Source organism: Porites lutea, chromosome 1 (assembly GCF_958299795.1).
Source record: "Porites lutea chromosome 1, jaPorLute2.1, whole genome shotgun sequence".
Taxonomy (NCBI): Eukaryota; Metazoa; Cnidaria; class Anthozoa; order Scleractinia; family Poritidae; genus Porites; species Porites lutea.
In genome coordinates, this window is record NC_133201.1 from 4677701 (window position 1) to 4702700 (window position 25000).

General features: G+C 38.6%; 2 protein-coding genes across 3 annotated transcripts in view; both read left to right on the forward strand.

Moving 5' to 3' along the window:
- LOC140943167 (vesicle-associated membrane protein 3-like) overlaps nt 1-2662 on the forward strand; it is a 26930-nt gene extending 24268 nt beyond the window's left edge. The window contains exons 5-6 of one of the 2 annotated variants that reach the window (XM_073392242.1): nt 1737-1788; nt 2516-2662. In XM_073392242.1, the coding sequence (XP_073248343.1) occupies nt 1737-1788; nt 2516-2634 (171 nt within the window). In that variant the 3' untranslated portion in view covers nt 2635-2662. The remainder of the gene's footprint in view (nt 1-1736; nt 1789-2515) is intronic. The other variant, XM_073392232.1, reaches the window with a different exon arrangement.
- Nucleotides 2663-6629: 3967 nt separating this feature from the next.
- LOC140943158 (vesicle-associated membrane protein 3-like) lies at nt 6630-23406 on the forward strand. Its single transcript, XM_073392220.1, has 7 exons — nt 6630-6646; nt 7223-7265; nt 8628-8706; nt 18097-18176; nt 20969-21020; nt 21539-21581; nt 21952-23406. Coding segments are annotated over exons 1-7 (378 nt in total). The 5' UTR covers nt 6630-6644; the 3' UTR covers nt 22031-23406.
- The last annotated feature ends 1594 nt before the right edge of the window (nt 23407-25000 follow it).

Genomic DNA, 25000 nt, shown 5'->3' on the forward strand with positions numbered 1-25000 from the left:
AAGAGAGGCGATTAATCAAGGGATGGCTATTATTCAAGAAAATACAGTAAATTAATGTTAAGTTACAGTCAAGGCAGGTCAGATCAAGTGTCCCCCCCCCAAGATTGTATTAATGAATTTGTTATTCTTAAGTTAAATTGGTAGATTTCAGATTCATCTCTGCATTATTGCATGACTAGTGAGCCGTGAATTCACACACTAGGCACTTATTAAATTTCCTCGAAGCAATTTTAACCATTCAAAAATTTCAATCTGACCAGATACAGAGAAGTTCTTGTAAAAATATTCACTTCTCATTACGCATGCAGGAATGCCAATTTGAATTTGACACTAGTTACAGGAACAACTAAGGATTTGTTGTAGTTAATTTTTTATCTCAGATAATGTTTATTTTTCCTTTGTTTCAACTTCATAAGCATACATAATTACCATACCAAAAACAAAAGAAAAACAAAAATTACCTGAGATAAAATATCAACTACAACAGATTCATTTTTCAAGTAATCAATTCATTAATAGAATCTCGGGTGTTACGCTTGACCTGCTTTGACTGTATAATATAATGAAAAAAAATTAGCACGTGTTTTGGGTGACCCCTCAGGTGGTCTTCATGACCCCCTGCTTGAAAGAATTAACTGGAACAATGTACACTCCCATGTCATCTGAGTTGCTGCTCTGCCATCTCAGAGTCAGATATCAGTTTGTGGCCTGTTTTATCTTCTTACACCTTTGTACAACTAATGGCAAATTGCATAGTGAATGACGTACACCTTTTATCTATCAAGGTTTTGCTCGAAGAAAAATAAGGACAATTTTCCACTGGCTGAGTGTAACAAAACAAGTGGAAAATGTTTTTTCTTACACACTACTGGGGGCCTGGGTATAGGTCATGTGACCAAAAGGTGGGCAGTTGCTTTTGCTCGTCCGCCATTTCTGACCTTCCCACCCACCCACCTTAAGATTTCAGTTTTGTTGGCTGTTTTTAATGTAATAAATTATGCAACTTTGTAACTTTGTTAGAGCCCCACCTTTCTAGGGGTATTTTTTGTGTACATTTTTATGAATTTGGAATAAATGTCTGGTTACGGCAGTTGGCTTGGCACGGCTACCAGTGGTGTGTGAGAATTCTTCTTAGATCCCAGCCTTGAGTGATTTAAGGGAGCCTTGCGCTCTGAACCTGTAAAATCCAAGGTGACCAGCATATTAGAGCCATTTATACGAGGAAAAATAAGACGCGTCTTAGCTAAGCCGCTTCTTATTTTAGACGAAATGTGCCGTTTATACGGAAAGTTCGCGTCTTATTTAAGACGCGTCTTATGTAAGACGCGTCTAATATTTTTTCTCGTATAAATGGCCCTATTGTTTTCACAAAAAAAATCCAATATTTTCTAGTCACCCAAGAGCAAAATTAAGGTGCTAGCTGCCACAAGGTATTGCTAGATCACAGCCCTGATCATCGGCTTTTTTTGGAGAGAAGGGGAATAAACTAAAAAGTTTTCTTTGAACATTAAGGATTTCATGTTAAACTTCATGACGTACTTGCTCTAAACAGTTTCTTACCTGCATTTAAAAATATTGTACCTCGGCATGAAATCTCCAGATGTGGTAAAGTAACTAAAACTTCTTATGTGGCATGCTCTCTTGTTGATTTCTTTCCTAATGTTTTGATTCTTGGCACTGTTAGTGGCTTTGTAGTAGGATATAATTTTCTTTTTTTTTCTGTTCTATTTATACAGATGTGGATCATTCTCATTGTGGTCATTATTGTTATTATTGCTGCCATTGTCAGTAAGTGTACTTGTAAATATATTGAATGAGGGTAGAGACTGACGTAGGTGAAGTACTGATAACTGTGATAATACGGCGGGTCAAGGAATTGGAAAAGGTGTTTGTTATAACAGCTGCTAGCCTACGAGTACAGCCATCTCTCCTCACTCCTTGATGCGAGGGATGTTTCACAGGAAAGATGTCTGCTTCTCAATGACAGAAATGCCATATTGATGACATAAAATCTGTCCAGAATCTGGTCAGGAGCTCTCACTGGTCAAAGTATTATTTCTATTCTTTTTGCTATTGTTTACGAATTACAGACAAAACACAAAAGGTCACAAAGGTCAAATGTAAATACGACAAATCTACTACAAAACAGTCAAAATTCCTGGAATAGATATATTCTTTGAGGAAGCGTTTGAGCTTTGCTGTGGCTCGTTTGCAGAAGAACACAAAACTTAATTGCAACCCCATGACTACCAGATTACAGTTGTTTGGGGTAACACGCCACCTGTGTTGTCAAAAACATTTTAGGATTTTGTTTTTTCTGCGACGTCAATCAAACCATTACCATAGCATCCACTGTGTTTGTGAAATAATGGCGGCAATGTACACAAGCAGAAGCTGCAAATGTAAATGTTGGTGGTAACATACCAGTTCGTTTTCACCCTCCCAGGGCTTGGAAATTTTATGATTATTGATGTAGCACTTTTTTTCTAACAATGTTCTTGCATTTTTTCCTTAGTCTGGGTAGTGGCAAACCAGTCATCTAGTTCCAGTAAAGGTGATACTACCTCCGCTCCTGCAACTACAAATGTACCTCATAACATAACACGTGCTGCAGTGTTACAACAAGGAACATAAATGACTGCTTTTTACTTTTACTTCAATATGTGACATTGTCACATATAGAGGGCAAAACATCTCTCTACCCCTAATAACTTAAACTGTGGTTTGCGGTGATTCTTTGTGCTGCCCACTGAAAGTATTGACTTACATGTAGTTGGAGATTTGGCGTTGTGTGAACAAACAATTTGTAGCCCTGCAAAGCAAGCCTCACGCAAACAATATACTTTAGGTGCATATCAAATTTTCGAACAAGCAATTTTTTCTATAATGCTTAAAGACAACCTTGAGGCAGTGGTGTCTTGTGACTCTTGTCGAGACCAACTTGATAAATTTTCGCGTAGACGGATTATTCTTTTTCAGGGCTAGAAATTAGGTTTTTTGGTCCACTTACAAAGCTTTGTCAGCTTTTCACTGGCGAAAGTTACTTCAAATTACTGTAATGTTGTCCTCGAGGGCCGTGGCCACTTGAAAAAGTCGTGTCTTTGACAGTTCAAACAAAAACCCCAAGCGTGTCACAAAACGTATTAAAGTCATCCTCCGTGCTTACGCAGTACAGCAGGATTACGTACAGCTTAACTGCGTAACTCCCAAAAACAATTTTGCGGGTTTCTGAGTGTTAATTTCTAGCCCTGTGTTATAAGGAATTTATGACGTAGACACGCTATTGAAAGTGATCCATCAAGCAAGTAAATAAGTGTATCAACGTAAACACGCAAATTAAGGTCATAGGACAAAGGTTTTTCCTTACACCATGACAGTAAGATTATTGTTCTGTCTACTGTGTCGTTACAGTGGAAGCTGTCCTAACGGAGGCTGTCGGAAGCGGACAGCTCTACTTACGGCCGCTATCACGAAACCCCGTTTTTCTCAACTCCCAAACAACCTCTGTATTTTTAGTTTCCCGTAAGCAGCCAGCTCCAGTTATGGACACCTTTTTCACGTCACGAGGGTGTCCGCTCACGAGAGCTTCCACTGTATTGTTTCTGTTCTTTTTGAAGTTCAGGTTCCATAACGACTTCACTGTAGGGGATTACTTAAGTAACGCATATAACAATCAATAAAATGTATTATTTTATTTTCTCGGAGTTTTGTTCAGTGTTCATGCAGCTTCGCTGCCAATTTCGTCGCGCGCAATACGCGCACTACAGAAGGTCCCGGATAAGATAGCAAAGGTATACCGTAAAGCAGCGAAAATAATCCTTTATCGATATCCCCTCTTACCACAGATACGTCAATTTTGCCCCCCTCCTTACCACTGATACACGTCTCCCCCCTAACCCCACGGATACTTCCCTTTCTTTACCCCTGATACACGTCCCCTTCCTTCCATTTGATATAACTCCCATTCTTTACTCCTGACATTCGTCCCTTTCCCCGCTACACCCCCCCTTCCTTTCCCCTGATATTACCTCCCTTTCCTTACCCCTGATATAAGTCCCCCTCCCGACTTTTCCCCGGATATAATATTAATATTAATAATAATAATAATAATAATAATAATAATAATAATAATAATAATGAGTCTTTATTTCATCAAAAGATAAAACTACATATCTTATGTTACAATAATACAGAAGATAAAAAAACTATGATAAAAATATAAATATATATTTAAAAAAAGTATGTCATTACAATAAATGGAGCTTAAAAATCAACCTATTTACGAAGGTGTTCATAAAACGCTCTGTATTAATTTTTGGGCGTGCGCAGCTTTTTTTCCTAAGATTATGTACATAAGTCTTCTGGACAGGAATGATATCTTTCATTGGGTGGCAATCCGTTGATATTAATTTCTTTAAAATGTTTGGGTCTTGTTTATTTAAAAGGTTCTTGATAAAAACTGGAAATGAAAGTCCTTTCCTTACCCCTGGTATTCTTCCCCCTTTTACCCTGGATCATTATCCTCTATCTTTCCTCAGATACACTCCCCCTTTTTTTACTCCAGACATACCTTCCCTCGCTTATTGTGTATTTAAAGTAAGAGAAGCGGTTATAGATTTTTAAGGAAAAGACTGAAGAATCTTTGGAAATGAAAAGAAGCGATTCTGATCATGGCTTTTCGTCTCTGTTTCCTTTTACATCGTAGGCAAACAATCATATCTGTTCTTTTCGTTTTTGTTGCTAGGTCTTGTAGTCGTTTACTTCCACTTTTACTAGCTTCGGTTAGCCCCTGATTAAAAGAAGAACTCTCCACATTCTTTGCAACAACTTTTCATAATCTGCAAAAATCTGTGAGCGTTGCAAGCCAGGTTTAATTCGTAGGTGGTGAAACGCCCATCTCGCTTTACAGCAATGTTGCAAAACAAGTTGCACGTTTTGAGCCTGAAAGGCTTTTTTCACGACGCATGTCAACCTGAATTGAGGTCTTTTTGCTGTTAATGAGCCTTGTATGCAGCATAATCATAGGCTCCTGGCCTTGGTCATCGTTAGGTGTCCTAAGAGACGATTTGCCTGAAAATTGGGGCAAAACCTCGGGGTGGGGGGGGGGGGTACTCCTTTATATAAGCCATATAGGTATGTGCCGCCTTAAAGGGTATGGTTTTTGGGCCTTTTTGGTTTGAAAACGGGTACAGACTTTGCCCATTTTGGTCTGGAATCGGGTAGGGTTTTCGAGGGAACTTTGGGAGCTTATGAACGTTTTATTTATCCTTTTAACTCCAAATGAATAAGAGCAAAATAGAAATATGCATTTTGTTTGCGCTTTAATCCAAGTAATCATAACATAATTTCTGCCCAAAGGTCAGGTCTGAAATTGGGTATGAATTTTAGATCTGAAAATGGGTGTGAAAAATGACATTTTTTGGTCTGAAATAGGGTCAGGATTTGGAGAACCGGGAGGCATACCCCACCAAGAATTCCCAGGGATTCCCCTTCGGGAGGGGGAAAAACCATACTCTTGGGTGCCAAATTTGTTTTCTTTCCTAATGTGAAATTCGTGATATTTCGCAGCGAAGCCGCGGCCGCGAGGCTTGAAGCGCCGGAAGGGAGCCTCTCGGTAGGATTTGGTTGTTGCATTTTACCCCTGAAGATTGGCTAAAATTGCATTCACCCCTGAAGGCTAGCGCTTCCATAAAATATTGCTCACTCCTGAAGAATACGGGTTTACCCCTGAAGGATTTCGTGAAAGTTAAAGCTTCACCCCCAAATAATTTCATATTTTTTTACTCTACTCCTAAAGAAATCCTCAATTTTTATAACTTTTTCCTGGAGAATTCCATGGTTCCTCAACCGGGGGGTTGCGGATATTAAATGCAATAGTCCATTATCAAAACGTGCGCACAGGTTATTTCATCCCATGACTGCAAAATAGTCCACTTCCGGCTGACGTGCGTCGGTCAAAAACTCCCACGTCGCGCGTGTAATTTTACTTGACGCTGCTGTCTCCGTCTTACCCAGGGCGGATCGCTCTGGTCTTACCGGCTTGACTTTCACGCGGGTGTTGACACAGGTAGCCCAAGCTCGAAATATGAGCATCGGCGAGCATCGGCATTGTTGCGTAACATTCAAAATATAAGGATTTGTATGGGAAAAAAGCCTATCGTTTCCGTAACCTACGAAAATGAAAGGATTTCAATAAAAAACAGCTTACCTTACTTAAAATGTGTGTTACGTCTCTCCTGTGTGGTCCACGGGCCGATTTATGGCCGTTTTAGGGGTTTTATGTAAACGGCTTTCTCTCTACGCAAAAATGCCGAATACTCGCCGATGCTCATATTTCGAGCTTGGGCTACCTGTGGTGTTGATCGCAGGCTCAGTTCACCGTTGTGTTGGAGAACAAGTTATTTCCTCCAAGACTTCCTCGTTGTCTCGCAATAGTTATGTCCCTGTTAATTTTCATAAGCCATATCCTAGCATGAGCACAAATTGATCGTGGGATTGTAGTCTGCGAAGGGATGTCTGGGTAAAGGGTTATCACGGCTCGGTTCAAATGACGTCACTTCCAAGTTCCTTTAAAGAGAGGAAAGGGAAATCGAAGTTTCTTTGCTGTTGTCGTTCACAGTGTTTACTTACTGGAAATCGTCAAAATGTAAGAAAAGTTTGCTTTTTTTATTCAGAATCGTACACTTAACCGTTTTGTGTTGACGAATTTTACTTGGTTCCCATGCTGAAGTCGTTTGTTACTTTTTCCCACAGGTGTCCCAAGCGTAATATGAGAGTTTGTATGGGAAAAATAGAGTTTGAAACTGAGATGAAGTAAATGAAGTAAAAGCGATAAAAGTTATCAATAAAGTGTAAATATTGTTACCTGGAGTCGTTGTCTTTGTTTTGACGAAGTTTCAGCGCGATTTGAGTACTTTTAAATCATCTGACCTGACAGTGTAAATTTATGATAATTATTACACTGTCAGGTCAGATGATGTAAAAGTACTCAAATTGCGCTGAAACTTCGTAAAAACAAAGACAATGACTCCAGGTAACAATATTTACACTTTATTGATAACTTTTATTGCTCTTACTTCATTTTCAAACTCTATTTTTCCCATACAAACTCTCATATTATGCTTGGGCCACCTGTGTTTTTCCTTACCGCTGCACCCTTCAATACAAGCAAGCAACCTTCGGTTACTCAAATATTGAAAACTGTATTTTCTTTCCTTCTCAGGTCGAACAAACGGTTACAACAGGCGCAGGCTCAACTAGATGAGGTAAAGTAGCCTCACCTTTTACATATTTGGTTAAAAAAACGGTTAAACCACAGGGCCCCCACACAATGTGTGTGTGACCGATTGTTATGGAGCTATCAATTTCATGCCCGATTGGGGGGGAACCATGGGATAGGGTGGGGACTTTGATCAAAAACGAAAATTTGGTTTCAAACTTCCCAACCCTTGGGATAAGATTTCAGTTCAAAGTTCCCCACCTTGGGATAAGGTTTTGAGTTCAAAGTTACCCACCAGAGAGGGAATTTCAATCCAACTGAGGTTAAGAATACGTACTTGCATTTGAGAAGTCTTTTTCATAGCTGGTGCTGCTCCGCGGGCCCATGGTAGTGGCAATTTTCGCTCTCTCTGAATATATTAAATAAACTAAACAACTTCGAAAACAAGTTTCAATTTGATTTTGTTTCTTTAATAATTGGAACTCAGGTGATGAATTCACAAACCCAAAAAATATTTGTACCACTCTGACTATATTCTAGAGCCATGTACAAGCGTTCTAGTGTTTTAAAGAATCTAAAATTTCATTCTAGAAACCGTCCCGAAGATTGCCTCTTTTTGATTGGATGTTGTTAACCAAATGGTTAGATAATAACTGCACATGATTCAAGGAAGACTTGGTAAGCGTTCATTGTTAACGACATCCAATCAAAAAGAGGCAATCAGTGGGACAGTTTCTGGCTGGCACGTATGAATCTTGCTATGCATTTTGACCGTTCGAAAACTGGGGGATTTTGATTTTCTGGGAGGGCTAGCTCTGGACCTTTTGGATGGATTTTTGATCGGAAGGTACGGGGAGAAGCGTGAATTTTTCGACCTTTTTGCTGCGAAGTTTGAAAGCGGAGCGCTGCGATGTTCTGGGGGAAAATCGCTCCGGCGCTGGAGCCCTTTCAAAACAAGGATTCCTCCCTTGTCCTTCTGTTATTAGGAACAGTAAACGGCGAACTCAAAATTTTTCAAAATCGCTCAATTAAAACTGCTTTTGAGGCAAAAGGATGACAATATACCACAGGTAAGGTAATGTTTATTTAACATTGATTTATATACATACTTTATAGCGATATATCGTTATAGGTGAAGCAAAAAGTAAATCCAGTACATTTACTATAAAATAATAATTGGTTACACACACGCATTGTGTGGGTGCCCTGTGGTTAAACTGAATTTGTGTGCTGAGAATATTCTGTGTTATGTTAAGTATAAAGCAGCTTAAATTACACTGTGAAATACAGCAGAACACCAAGGCCACATTTACTTATAGGGCTCTTTTTTGGCCTCGAACTGATTACTCTATAGTGATTCTGCTTCATTTAGATTTGTTTTGTTTTGTTACAGTTTTGTTTTTTGTAGGTGGTAGGCATTCTGAAAGTTAAAATCGACAAAGTGTTGGAACAAGACGCAAAACTGTCAGAGCTTGATTCTCGCGCTGGTAAGAAATTTGATTTATTTTGATTATTTTGTGTTTTTTTCTGAAATTAATGTTTATTTACTTGATAATAAGAAAATAGACCATCAAAATTAAAGATTGATTCCAAAATCTGTAGCTACAAGCCGCTGACATGTTAAACTCAACATCACAGAGGTTAATTTTAGCATTGATCTCAGCTTCTTTTACCAATGACGTTGGTTAACCAAACAATTTAAAATTTACAATTATAGCAATGTAGACCTACCATAATCTGGTGGTGCTGGTTTTCTGTAAGTCAATGTGGTTGGTTATTAATCCGTTATAAATTAAGATCATAGTTATTGCTGAAATACAAAATTGTGCAACATTTTACTCATATTGGTTTCTTCATTTACTTTATATTGTGAACATTTGAGAAAGTCAAGAAAGTCTTCTGAGAACAACTCATTTCCAAGTATAATTTTCCAATATTTGCTATTTGTGTGCCGTACATGAAGTAGTAACCGCTATCTTAAACCAGCCTGGCACATTTTGCCTCGATCTCAGGTGTTCAGTTTTTCTCACCTGGGAGCTGGTAGCTATGTTGTGACACTCGTTCACAGATGAAACGTTGGCATTTTCTGTTTCCTACAGGTTTGTTCATAGTTTTTTCGCAGTTTTCTGTTAAGTTTTTTAATAGGAAAATTTCCATCCTAAGATAATCTTATATGTAGTTATGCATTCTGCACACTGAATTTGTTTTGCCTAATTTCATGCCGCGCAGGAGCCTGGCACTACCGGATTTTCCCGGACTTTTTAAATTCCGGAATGAAAATGGCTTCCAAAGTAGAAGGTAAACCCGGGGGGGGGGGGGGGTACTACCAAATATAGGCTATATGGGTATGTGCCGCTGTGAAGGGTATGGTTTTCAAGCAGTTTACTCTAGGATAGGGTATATAAATCAGAGCGTTTGGGTCTAGAATAGGGTATAATTTTTCAGGAAACTGATCAGTTGGTTGAAGATTTTATCTACACCGGGAAACAGTTACTCTAGGATAGGGGGATTTTGGGAGTTTACTCTAGTATAGGGTAGCAAAATTCAGCTGAACTAGCCCTGGTATAGGTCAAGGGTTCCAGGGTCCCAGCGGCACATCCCCACCCAGAAATTCCTAAAGTGCCCCCCCCCCCCCCGGGAAGGTAAAGCAAAGGTCATTGCATATAGTTGAAAGGATATTAAGAACCAGATTCCTTCGGAAAGTTAATATTCTAAAGCTAAGAACAGTTGTTTTACTGTTATAAAGAACCTCGATTAAAAATTTCGAGAAAAGAAAGATCTAATCGGAGACTTTCGCTACTTGGAAGTATTGGAAGGATTCCCGAATTGTTCGACAAAACATTTGAACAAAGAACCATCGAGTTTAGCTCTTTTTACGGCGCTGGATCGGTCCGAATATTGGGAAATGATAAGGGAGTGGGTGTACCTGTTTTTACAAACCGTAAAATAAAAATTACCAAAAAGCAAAACAAGCCAGAGTGAACCAAGTGAAAGGGCACAAGTGAAGGGCAACATTGTATATTAGGTCGGCAAGGCTTACATTAGATGTTCTCCCCGTCGCTGCGTACGGTCTCAGTAGAAATCCTAAAGATCAGACCGGAAACAATTCTCACTGAACATGGATAAGTCCGGTAACACTGCAGTTCCTGTAATTTGGGCAATCAGCTTGTAATCACAATCAAGAATGTCACGTACATCTACCTTTTGGCTAGCATGCACTGCGTATAGACTAGTCCCTTATCTCCCTTCATGTGAGCAACACCAGATTTAACATACATAACGCCACAAAGTTCACTGCACTCAGTACCTTTCACGGACATTACTCTTTTCCGCAACCGGAATAATCCAGGTAAACCCTACTGTACTGCCCTTTTAAGTTTTGCACAATCACATCTGTGTTCTTTCCTGCAATGATCCTCTACTTTTCATATGCGGGTAGAATTAAACACAGGATCCTTTGCTGTAGAAAATTTATAATCATGTTTGGTTCGAGTGACCTGTTCATCAAACAATTGCACTTGCTGAGTGTTGGCTCCTTAAGGAGGGGGACATTGGGGGGTTCCCAATACCGCAATACCGTACGAAAAATTGGCAAACACCGAAAAACCGTGTCAAAAATGGACGAAATACCGATACCGCATTTATTATCGGTGACGCTTACTTAACGTTGTATCCGTCTCGCGTGTTTTTTTTTTTTTATCTCAAGCATGTATCCACCAGAAATTAACCTCAGCCTTCGCGAGAAAACGTGAGATCTCGAATTGAACGGTACAACGATCGAAAAGCCAGGTCACCGGATGTCCTACCAATTTCATCATAGAGTAACTGTCAGAAATTGTGTATTCATCCCGGGGGGGGGGCACTTTAGGAATTTCTGGGTGGGGATGTGCCGCTGGGACCCTGGAACCCTTAACCTATACTAGAGCTAGTTCAGCTAAATTTTGCTACCCTATACTAGAGTAAACTCCCCAAATCCCCCCTATCCTAGAGTAGCTGTTTCCCTAGTCGAGGTAAAATCTTAAACCAACTGATCAGCTTCCTAAAAAATGATACCCTATTCTAGAGCCAAACGCTCTGATTTATATACCCTATCCTAGAGTAAACTGTTTGAAAACCATACCCTTCACAGCGGCACATACCTATATAGCCCATATATGGCAGTACCCCCCCCCCCCCCCGGGGTATTCATTTGCCTTTAAGTCTAAAGTCTTCTAAATATTGACCTACATCAGACAGGAGAAGCCAAATGAACGGTACCGCAATACCGTGAAGGATTTTCTTTTAACGAATACCGTTAGCCAGAAGGATGAAAAACTGCATACCGCAGGGCTGGATGATACCGCAATACCGCACATTAAAATCCAAATTACCGAAATACCGCTTGAAAAAAAAGCCGAATACCGCAATACCGTAAACCCCCATGTCCCCCTCCTTAAGTTTAGCTTCAGGGCATGGCAGAAATACTGCATCCTTTCCTTACTAAGTTTAGACAGATTCTACGAGGGAATATTGATCAATATATCTTCCAAAAAGAATGCTTTTGTTCAAGTTTTTACTCCGACTATCCGCCATTTTGAAACTGGACTTTTTAAGAAGTCCGGGAAAGTCCGGTAGTGCCAGGCCCCTGCGCGGTATGAAATTAGGCACTCAAACAAAATCAGCTTAGATCGACCATTTTAATAGACCTTTTTACCGATACGGCGGCCATATTGAATTAATTCGATTAAAGGAGTATTATAGGATGCCCAGGGGGCATGGGCACATTTCGTTTGTGTTTTCAGGTGCTTTTCAGCACATCTTTTCTTAAAGTTTTGTTAGAATAAGATTCTCATGGGAAAAAAGATCCTTGTACCGTGTTTGGATGTAATAATGATCGCCTTCTTCTAGTTTAGTATTAGAAATATGGTCTTTCACTGTATATTTCTCGGGAAAAAGGCGATCTTTATTACATCCAAACACGGCACAGGGATCTTTTTTCCCATTATAATCTTATTTTAAGAAAACTTTACGAAAAAATGTCCTGAAAAGCGCTCGAAAATACAAACAAGATGTGCTCATGCTATACCTGCCAACTCTCACGCCTTAGGCGTGAGTCTCACGCCTGCGGGTTGAAAACTTCGATCTCACGCCGGCTCACGCTTGCGGGCCAATTTCTCATGCCTGATTGAAAAATGTAAGTTGTTGTCGTCTTGCTTGACACAATTTCCAAAAATATGTTAACTCAGACCCATGTAAGGAACGAAAACCATGTGTAGAATGAATAATTAACAATACCTTTCTAGCGATCTCTCATTTTTGAAGTGAAAAGCACTGGGAGCGAGCTCGATTTTATACGCGTCCTAAGACTGGGACTCGATAACTTCGCCTTCGGCAGACTTCGCACGTCTTCGGAAGACGTCGGACGTCTTCGGAAGTCTTCGGACTTCTTCGGGAATCTTCGGAAATGATCGTGTCGTCTTCAAAAATCCCAGCACTCCCAGGATAAAAATCTCACGCTTATATCTCAGAAAAAGTTGGCAGGTATATCATGCCCCCCTGGTTAAATCGAATTAATTCAATATGGCCGCTGTATCGGTAAAAAGGTCTATTCTATAATTACAAATTACATCTTTTCGCTTTTAAAAGCTATTTACAGCGTTGTATTTGCTTTTGTTTGTGACCATTTTTGAAAAATATACAAGAAGTTGAACAGTGAAACGTTGACCTTTTCATCTGACTAATTCCGGGTGCATTGAATGAGGTGAGTGGTGTTAGCCTAGTGTCACGCAACAAGGGTTTAAAGTGGTACTCGACGCTTAAACTTTTCAAATAACTTTAATTTTTCTGTATCCCAATTTTTAGCCAGTTTCATTGACCATCCTAAAGTGCAAAGGAATATCCTGAGGATCATAGTCAGTGAATGACCTGTTGTTACTTACATGTACTTTACTCAGAGGTTTATAATTAGCCAAGTAAATGTAAAATGTACAGTACGCTCTCGCATTTTTGAGGAAAAATGAAACAGTAACGAATTGTAAAGTGAGAGGATAAACAATAACACTGTTAAAGACAGCTGCTGATATTCGTATTAATAAAAGTGTTTGATTTTGATTTTTCAATATTACAAGCCCATCAGGTTTTGCACCTCCCTCCCACTACCACTCACTACTCACCACCCCACCCCCTCCCCATCGAACACATTCCTCTAATTTGCAATTTTTACTAGTACCATTGTTGTTTAGAAGTGCAAATTTAAAATCAGAGCAAGTTTTATTTTTTCCCAGGACAAATTTAGAATAATTTCCCCAAAATCCTGAAATAAAAATGATTATATTTATTTTTACTTTATTATGACATTTTTACTTTATTTAGCCATGCCCTTAAGTGTTTCTTTCCCTCCCCCAATAGATACAATTTTTTGAAAACAAGAAACAAGTGATAACAATTTCTGTATATCCTAGGGCACAAACTTACTACAACTTCTTTTGATATGCCTGAGCATGGCGATAATTCCGATTGTTTTACAGACTTTTTGACAAACGTAATCTATATGGAAATTTCATATAGATTACGTTTGTCAAAGAGTCAGTAAAACAATCGGAATTATCGCCAAGCTCAGACATTTTGTTCCCCGTCATGAACTTTTCAATTTATACCGCTCTTTAATTTTGCCATATATAGTTATGGTATCTGTGCGTCGTGGGGTCATGCTGCTGAAACGCGTCTTCATAAACTACTGGTTCTCCAGAAGAGAGCCCTTAGGCTAATGTTCTTCGCTAATCCAAGAACTCATGCAGTTCCATTGTTTTTAGAAACAAAACAATTGCCGATATCGTTCTTGCTATTTGAGCAAATGAGCCTTTTAATGTACGGCGTCCATAATAATCTCACTCCTGATAACATTAAGAATATGTTCACGAAACTAAGCGAGCCTTCTCTATTTCCGGTGCTTTAATTTGGAACAGTATTCCACTTTCTTTCTTACTTAAAAAAAATCAATTCAAAAGCGAACTAAAGAGAAAACTCTTTGAAATACTGGAAAAAGAGGACGACTATATTAGAGTTTCTGATATTACAGGGCAATTCTCAAAATCGTAACACTGTGTACTTCCGTATGAAGTACAGTCTGCCTTCCTGTCTCACTCTGGCTATAAACCACACGACAAACTAGATTGCTTCTAGGATTGTTCGTTTAACATATATATATATATATATATATATATATATATTTATAAATACGATTTTCTTTTTTCTCTTGTACCCGCCTCGAATAGCCTTCGCTAATTGCGGGCACAAGCTTTGTAAGCTATGTTTAATTTGAAATAAACTTCTTGTTGTTGTTGTTGTATAAATAAATAAAAATACTACTTTTTGTTGTTACAATTTTAGTATTATTATATATTTGAATAACGTTATTGTAAAGCTGGGTTTCGTATGAGAAAGAAAGGAAAGACACAGTCTTTGTGGCATATTAGACATAGTAAACTTCTGATGTTAAAACATTCACATGGACTGCCTTCAGTAATGTGATTCTGCAGCTAGAAATGACCCTTTTTATGCCCGATGAAACATTATAGGGCGTCACCATGAGTTTCTCTGATTTGGTTCTTTTTGTTTTCTCTAAAAATCTTTCATTGACAACTTAAACGGCGGGGCTAAAGTGCAGGTCACAGGTCAGACCACAGGCCACAGGTCAGATCACAGGTCACATACAAAAACAATAGGACACTGGACAAAACTCTTCTTGATTGACATTTTATTATACAAAAATAGAACAAGCCAAGGAACCTCAATTGTATTTTTTCTGTTCTGAACCTTACCAAATCCCACACACGAGAAAATATATTCATGTTGATCACGCAAGAAGGACTTGCGTTACAGCGTAACCAAAGTTGGTAACGAAATCACAAAGGTACGCAAAATCACGTGATTTGTTAGAAAAAACGAATCTCAAAACGAAGGGTTGTTGCGATAAGAATATTATGACGTATTTGTGGATGTTTTGAAAAGCATTCAACGGGAAAACGGAAGAAAGACTTAAGGACAGTCTTAAACTTATTTGACCACTGAAATACGGCAACTTTCTTCAGACTTTTCTCGTCGTAAACTCTTCTTGCCACTAGATCGGTCTTCCGTCTCTTTTGAAGATGGCGGCCTGTTGCTCGCGCTTCGTACCAGTCACAAAATTCTGCTATGTTAAAGTGTAGTCGGCTAAGAACTTCAGACACTGCTATTTGGGCCTCTCAAATAGTTGCTGGACCATATTTCTCGGCTCTTCTCCCAAGAGCTTGCCATTTTCTCATGCTCTGTTGCACAACAGCTTGAGAAACCTCTGTTGGATTTGCCTCGTGGGCCTTAGTTGGGAGCATTCCGCCATTACAACTTGAATCTTTGACTCTGTAAACTGCTGATGTATCAAAGGATTACAGTGCTGCATTTCAATGACTCGCTCCAAGTTATCTTGGCTGCACGGTTTATTTGGAGATGACACTCTAATAACACGACAACACTTCGTTTTCAGTGAGAAACATTTGATTTGTTTTTCGTACAAATCACATGATTTTGCACACCTTTGTGATTTCGTTACGAAGTTTGGATATGCCATATGATCAGCATGAAAATATTATTCCATGTGTGGAATTTCATATTATTTAAAGGACAAAAATATCATCAAGGTTCCTTGGCTTATTTTATTTTTGTATAGTAAAACGTCAGTCCAGAACAGTTTTGTCCAGTGTCCAATTGTTTTTTGTGTGACCTGTGACCTGACCTGTGGCCTGTGACCTGTGGCCTGTGACCTGACCTGTGACCTGCACTTTAGCCCCGCCGCAACTTAAACTACATTGTATCATTCAGGGTAGTGTTCAAGGCAGTGTTGATAGACTGTAGGAATATAATATTATATAAACTGTATAATAGTACACACAACATTAACTGTGACTATAGTTTGTATAAGATACTGATATGTTGAAAACTGGAAATATGTAAAAGTTAAAAATAAAGCTCTACAAAGTAATTTCTGGGTGTTATTTAGCTCATTATAAACCAAGCTTTAATGGAACTCTAAAAATGAGAGTCTGATAGTCTGGAATTTATGAATCATTTCCTCTTTGTACTCTGATTTCCCTTTCTCCATAAAAAAAGCATGTCACATTCCAGTATAAAAGTATAAGAGCCTTGAACTTACACTCAAGACTCCATTTGTTATACATGTATTTTAATTTTTTTTTTCTCTCCTTTAATTAGCATTTCCTAGCAGATGAATGTCTCCTCTTTTTTCTTCCTATAATGTTAACCTAACACTCGAGACTTGGCTTTTTGCTCTTGTTTCTTAAAATAATAATTCAGCACCATTTTTGGTTTTTGTTCGTCGTTTTTAATTCACTGATAGTTGTAAGCGCCTATTGATCTTGTGTGAAAAGAATGCTATAAACGTCTGTTACGCATTTTTTCTCCATAATTTTTTTCTGTTTGGTGTGATTGGGAGGATCAAGACATTATCCCAACAATTACATGGTAGTTGCCTTCATTAAACTTTAGCTCTGGCAAGGCAATCTATTGTCCTAACAATGTTTGGCTTGTAAGCATTGCATCAGTACTGTTTCCATGATATACATGTAATAAACTTAATTGCCAGAACCTTCTTTGAGGCGCCCTGGGTGATCAAGACAACCTGGGCCATTATAATTTTATGAAAACCATTCTTTACTCCAATTTCTTATTTTGACCTACAACGATGATTATACTTACAATTAACAAATTTTTAGGGCATTCCTTGGTATGAGAATTGCGCCCTGCTTAAAAGTAATATCAAATTTAGCAAAAACAGATGTTGCATTCCCTGTGAATTGCCTCCCACTTTAGGGTGGTATCTTACTTTTCCATGAAAATATGTGTACTACCATCTGTTATTTTTATTCATGTTATTATCATTATTATTTTTATTAACATTATTATTATTATTATTATTATTATTATTATTATTATTATTATTATTAAATACTGTAACAGGGTTCAAAATAGCAGCCTACAGTTTGACTACGACTTTTCACCAAAGAAATAGAAAATATGTCATGGTTTGATCGGCCAACTGAAATCGAAATCGCTGTAATGGTGTAGTAAACATTTCACATCAAACACCCAAGAAACGTTTTAAAAACTTTTGGGAAACATTTTAAAATGAGTAGAAGGAGTAGAAAAAGGTTTGGAAATTTAAAGCATGCTGCAAAAAATGAAAAGGAGAATTCTTGTTCACCGTAAACGACTAATTATTTTACGCGTTTGTTCAAGCATGAAACATGCCAGTTTGTCTAGACAACCGTTGCATTACTGCCTTTATGTTTCTGCACTTAATTGTAATCAAGATTTATTTTGCACAAAAACTTGTTTAGTGCCATTTGTGAAGCCTTTTCCCCCATTCAAATTAAAGTCAGTTTTGTATTTCATACACAGTATAAAGTTTGACAGAGTGGATTTCCCATGTTTGTGCTCCACTCTGGTTTGTGAGTGAAGAAGCATGACGGTTACCGGTAATCAAAATGAAGATTCTAACAGTGACATTATTTAATTTGGCTGTTCAAAGCATGTGTTATGTGCAAAATCTTTTTAAAGTCACTTTATATTTTCAAGGTTTCTCAAGGAAGAAAGTGAAATTTCAATTCAGAAAGATTTTGGTCACTTGTCATACACGCAAAGCGCGGAAAGTGAAAACAAGTGATTCATTATTGACAACCAGGAAAAAATAAGCCTTGACAAAAGAAAGCCTACAGATTCAGGCTAAAAGCTGTGATTTTTATTTTGAACCCTGTATTAGTTGATAATTCCTGATTCACCGTTTTGCTGCACTGTGGATGTTAAACAAAAGGAAACAGAACACTCTTTAATTTTTTTGCCATCAGATCAGCTGCAAGCTGGAGCATCTCAATTTGAGCACAGTGCTGCAAGACTGAAACGCAAGATGTGGTGGCAGAATTGCAAGGTTTGTTCATTTCTGTATTGACTGCTTTACTTTATGATGAACCTGTTGCAACAAGCCCCTCTTTTGTGTTTAACTTAAAGGCTATTACTAGCAACGGAGTCAAGAGTCGTGAGCGGAGTGGTTTAAATTTATTTGAAGTATTGCTTACTGGAAGTCATGCGCTAAATGTTTTGTTTTATTACCCCATTAAATAGAAAAAGTAATCACATATGGGCTTTTTGAGTGTTCCAAAGCTGGTTCCTCGATTAATTTTCAAAGTCAATATCCTTGGCGTCAGAGCTTGAGTTTTGCTGGATCAGACTCCACTTCAACTTGACAGGGAGAGGATAAAAGAGTTAAGAGAAGTTGAGGAGAGGGGTGGGGGCAGTTATTCGAGGGAGGCGATTAATCAAGGGATGGCTATTATTCAAGGAAATACGGTAAATGTTGGAAGTTACATTCAAGGCAGGTCATATGTAGCCCCCAAGATTGTATTAATGAATTTATTATTCGAAAGTTAAATTGGTAGATTTCAGATTCATCTCTGCATTCTTGCATGAGTAATGAGCCGTGAATTCACACACTAGGCAGTTATTAAATTTCCTCGAAGCAATTTTAACTATTCAAAAATTTCAATCTGACCAGATACAGAGAAGTTCTCGTAAAATATTCACTGCTCATTACGCATGCAGGAATGCCAATTTGAATTTGACGTTAGTTACAGGACAACTAAGGATTTGTTGTAGTTAATTTTTTATCTCAGATAATTTCTATTTTTCCCTTGTTTCAACTTCATAAGCATACATAATTACCATACCCAAAAAGAAAAGGAAAACAAAAGTTACCTGAGATAAAAAATCAACTACAACAGCTTCATTTTTCAAATAATCAATTCAGCGCCGTAGCTAGTATGAGGCCAACCGAGGCACTCGCCTCGGTAAAATTTTGACGAATTTCGCCGATCATTTTTATTTTACATAAGCGATCATCGGATATTTTTAACGCATCATGATATTACAAAGAATTCAGCAATTCAGTCAATATACTATGAAAAAATTACCATATCATCGATCTCAAGGGGCTACGTACGTTAACCCAAATTTTTTTTGAACAAATACTGATCAAAACCATTGGCGAGGTTAACGGTCACCCAGATTATGTAGCTTGTTTCTGATTATTGCTTTTTAAATTCCACTTAAATTAACTCGAAAAAAAGTTACCGAAAGGCCAAGAAAACGCTGCAAATCGCATTTCCGAGAGACTAAAGTTCAAAATTTCTCGGCGGGGGGGGGGGGGGCATGCCCCCGAACCCCCCTAGCAACTCCCGCCTGCCTCGGTTGGCCGTTTGGTCTGGCTACGGCACTGCAATTCACTAATAGAATCTTGGGGGCGGGGAGGTACGCTTGACCTGCCTTGACTGTATAATATAATGAAAAAAAATTAGCACGTGTTTTGGGTGACCCCTCAGGTGGTCTTCATGACCCCCTGCTTGAAAGAATTAACTGGAATGATGTACACTCCCATGTCATCTGAATTGCTGCTCTCCTATCCCAGAGTCAGATATCAGATTGTGGCCTGTTTTATCTTCTTACACCTTTGTACAACTAATGGCAAATTGCACAGTGAATGACGTACATGTGCACCTTTTATCGCTCAAGGTTTTGCTCTAAGAAAAATAAGAGTAATTTTCCACTGGCCGAGTGTAACAAAATAAGTGGAAAATGTTTTTCTCACACACCACTGGGGGCCTGGGTATAGGTCATGTGACCAAAAGGCGGGCAGTGTTGCTATTGTTGCGTTCGCCATTACTGACCTTCCCACCCACCCACCCTAAGATAATTTCAGTTTTGTAGGCTGTTTTTAATGCAATATGCAACTTTGTAACTTTGTTAGTGCCCCACCTTTCTAGGGGTATTTTACGTATACATTTTTATAAATTTGGAATAAATGTCAGGCTACGGCAGTGGGCTTGGCATGGCTACCAGTGGTGTCTGAGAATTCTTCTTAGATCACAGCCTTGAGTGATTTAAGGGAGCCTTGTGCTTTGAACCTGTGAAATCCATGGTGACCAGCATATCGTTTTCACGAAAAAAAATCCAACACTTTCTAGTCACCCAAGAGCAAAATTAAGGTGCTAGCGGCCACCAGGTTACTTGCTAGATCACAGCCCTGATCATCAAATTTTTTTGGAGAGAAGGGGAATAGACTAAAAAAGTTTTCTTTGAACATAAAGGACTTCTTGTTAAACTTCATAATGTACGTGCTCTAAACAGTTTCTTATTTCAAAATCTTGTACCTCCGCATGAAATCTCCAGATGTGGTAAAATAACTAAAACTTATCTTATGTGGCATATATTGTTCTCTTGTTGATTTCTTTCAGGGGCACCCAACGACAATTTTCGGAAAAATATCTGTTCGGAAGACGATTTGAGATCTAGAATTTTCGGAACATTTGTTGTTAAATTTCTTGCTTACCTGCCCCTCCTAGGATTTTCGAACATCTAAAAAATGGTATAATTGTCCATTTTTAACGGATTTTTACCCTAAAAAGGTCACCTAGAATTTTCGGTAGCCTTTTTCCTGGCTGAAATTTTCGAAAATGTAAGTTTTGATCCCTATAATTTTCGGATCACTAGGGAAATCCGAACAGAGGAAAAATTTTTAGGGGATAAAAATATGCCTATATCTACCGTTTAAATACTAAAATACGTTCAACAATGCTATGTTTAGGTGGTTTTGAGCTATACTCTCGTTGAGTGCCCCTGTGTAGTAGGATATAACTTCCTTCTTTTTTTTCTGTTCTTTTTATACAGATGTGGATCATTCTCATTGTGGTCATTGTTGTTATTATTGCTGCCATTGTCAGTAAGTGTACTTGTAAATATATTGAATGAGAGTAGAGATTGACGCAAGTGAATTACTGATAACTCTAATAATACGGCGTGTCAAGGAATTGGAAAAGGTGTTTGTTATAACAGGTGCTAGCCTGCGAATACAGCCACTCCTTGACGCGAGGGACGTGTCACATAAAAGATCTCTGCTCCTCAATGACAGAAACGCCATATTGATGACATAAAGTCATGCAACCCCATGACTACCAGATTACAGCTGTTTGGGGTAACACAACACCTTCGTTGTCAAAAACGTTTCAGGACAGAGTCTGGTTTCAGGGTTTTGGTTTTTTCTGCGACGTCAATCAAACCATTACCAAAGCATCCACTGTGTTTGTGAAATAATGGCGGCAATGTACACAAGCAGAAGCTGCAAATATGAATGTTGGCGGTAACATACCGGTTCATTTTCACCCTCCCAAGGCTTGGAAATTTTATGGTTATTGGTGGAGCGCTTTTTTTCTAACAAATGTTCTTGCTTTTTTCCCTTAGTCTGGGTAGTGGCAAACCAGTCATCTAGTTCCAGTAAAGGTGATACTAGGGAGCTTTAGCATCGTCGACGGTAACTGCAGCGAAAAAGTCAGTTTCAAAATGAATTCCCGTTTTTTCAATCTTTGTCGCGTTTATTCCAATTTGCTGAAAATGGCAAGTGTAGGCGAATTTCCCTGGAGTTAATTTCTTGAGGACCGCACTCAAGTTTAGAGAGAGAAAAAGAGATTCGTCGTTTCTTGTTTACGTCCTCCATAAAACTTGCGATTAGGCATTTTCACGTCGTAGTCGTGCAAGGACGGTAAAGAAATGTACAAAAAAGCGTGATGCACGTGCAAAGTTGTTGTTTTGCGTAATAAAGCTATTGCTTTTCTGACGTCCTATTTGCCGTCACCGTCGTCGTTGCTAAAGCCCCCTACTACCTCCGCTCCTGCAACAAGAAATGTACTTCATAACATAACAACACGTGCTGCAGTGTTACAACAAGGAACATAAATCAGGGCTTTTTACTATAAAGCTGTTCTTTTGTAGACGTTTTGTTCTGGTTGAAAATGAATTTTTTTCTTGATGTGATTTCAAAGTAGCACGATTTTCATTCTTTGTTTAAGATTATGTTAGTAAAGTAGAGTAGAAGATACTTTTTCATGATCTAATGTACCTACTACATTTTGTGAACAAGTAGCCTCTACTTGCTACGTTTCTGGACCTAACTATGGCTTCCATGGTAAATTAAAGGAAAATAAGATAAGTGTATTCTAAAATCATGTTGACCAAAAATTCATTTCAAACTACAGCACTTGTATATAATAATAATAATAGCTTTCTAGTTTGTTTATGTCAATCAATTTATACGCCTAATGTCCGAGCTGAATGTGTTTACACCGGTTTTACCATACATAGAATTTTCAACATTTGAGTTCACTACTTACGCCTTGCGGGGCATGTTTTGAGTACAAGGATTGGCTTGCAAAAACTTCCTTCCTAGCAGGCCTAAGAAACCATTTTCAGCTGTTTTCTCCCTGAAGTGGTCTTAAATTGTAGGCAAACTAGTACGAACGTGTAGTGAAGGTCTAGCGAACATCTTTTAGGTAATTCAACAAGTAGCATAAATTGTTGGTACCACCTCTCTGATGTGACAACATTGTCACATATTGAAGGCAAAACATCTCTCTGCTCGATCTGCCCAACAAGACCAAGAAGGCAACAGGAGGCAGGGCGTTCTTTGCAGCCGTGCCAACCCTGTGGAACGCCCTTCCAGAGGAGTTGAGAGCTTTGGGCAGTCTCAAAACTTTTATGGCACGGTTAAAAACTCGTTATTTTAAATTAGCTTTTACCTTATAACCTATAATATTTTAACATAGATTTTTTGCACGCATATATAATATTTTTATTTAGTATCCATTTATTAGCTATTTTGAAAAGCTGTAATTTTTTATCCATTTCATTATGGTATTATAAGCATTGTAATGTAAAGCGCATTAGATCATTACCCCATGTATTTTGCGCTATATAAATAATAAAGTTATGTTATGTTATGTTATGTCTACCCCTAATAACTTAAACTGTGGCTTGTGGTGAGTCTTTGTGCTGCCCACTGAAAGTATTGACTTACATGTAGTTGGAGATTTGGCCTTATGTGAACAAAGAATTTGTAGCCCTGCAAAGCAAGCCTCGTGTAAACAATATACTTAAGGTGCATGTCAAATTTTCGAACAAGCAATTTTTTCTATAATGCTTAAAGACAACCTTGAGGCAGTGATGTCTTGTGACTCCTGTCGAGACCAACTTATCAAAGTGGGTCCTGTTTAAGGAGACTTGATTGTAAAAGTTTATCGAGTTTTGTTAAAACAATGTTATGATACTAGCAGTCATGTAAGAGTGTTTGTATTTGTCCTATTTTTTTTTAACACCTAAACTTAAACGTCAGTTTATTTTCAACATCGAAATTTGTATAATTGAGAGAATTAAATAGCCTGCGCTTGGAAGTAGTGGGCACATAGCCTCCGTAGCGTCGAAAGGGGTAGGGGATAGTGCTTTTCTCCTTCCCCCTCCCCTTTTTGCGCCTGCCACGCAGGCTATGGGCACAAGAAAAAACGTGCTGGCGAAAAGGAGAATGGCGCCCTCCCGTTCTCTCTTTCACCCACAACTTCTAAGTGCCTGCTACTCAGGCTGGAATTAAAGTACTATAAGCGAAAAATGTCCGTAATTCAGCTTGGATTAAAAGCATCTCTGAAAATAGTTCAGAGAAAATTACTTTTTGTGCTTAAAAGAAAATACAACGAGACTATGTTGGGTTCTTTTCTGTAAATAAAGAAGAAAGAAAGGGAGCTTGAAACACTTTTAAAGATTATCGAGGGTTTGTAGTAAGCTTGTTCTATTTCTCCTTTTAGTCATAGCTATATGGATACCGTAAAATTCCGGAAATAAGCCCCGGAGCTTATATTTTTCAAAGGGCCTTTTTTGAGGGGCTTATATTCGGGGGGGCTTATCTACGGAGGGAAATTTGCGTTTCAAAATCGATTGAGCTAGCCTTATAGTTGGAAGTAAATTTACCGTTTTTGCTTTGTTTTACTTTGTATTTGAGGGCAATTTTCCAAGTACAAGCCCCCGGGGGCTTATATTTGGACGGGCGATTTAACGGAGGGTTTTTTTGCGTTACCGGTTTGGGGCGCTTATACATGGAAGGGCTTATTTCCGAATTTTACGGTACGAGGGAATCAGACTTAAAAAATTTTCGCGTAGATGGATTATTCTTTTTCAGGGCTAGAAATTAGCTTTTTTAGGCCACTTGCAAAGCTTTGTCAGCTTTTCACTGGCGAAAGTAACTTCAAATTATTGTAATGTTGTCCTCAAGAGCCGTGGCCACTAGAAAAAGGCGTGTCTGTGACAGTTCAAACAAAAAGCCCAAGCGTGCCACAAAACATAAGTCATTCTCCGTGCTTACGCAGTACAGCGGGAACGTACAGCTTAACTGCGCAACTCCCAAAAACAATTTTGCGGGTTTCTGAGTATTAATTTCTAGCCCTGTTTTTTAAGGAATTTATTTAGACACATTCTTGAAAGTGATCCATCAGGCAAGTAAATAGGTGTACATCAACGTAAACACGCAAATCAAGGTCATGGGACAAAGGTTTTTCCTTACACCATTACAGTAAGATTATTGTTCTATCTACTGTGTAGCCTGTGCCAGGCTCTCAGATAGTATAATGCGCTGCTCTCCCCAGCCCCCGCGCGTTTTTCGCATTTCTTTTTACTGAACGCCTTTTCACCACTATCTCGGAGCCTGGAACAGGCTATCTACTGTGTAGTTACAGTGGAGGCTTTCCTAACGGACGCTGTTGTAAGCGGACAGCTCTATTTACGGCCACTTTCACAAAATACCGTTTTTCTCAACTCCCAAAGAAACTCTGTATTTTTAGATTCCCGTAAGCGGACAACTCCAGTTATGGACACCTTTTTCACCCC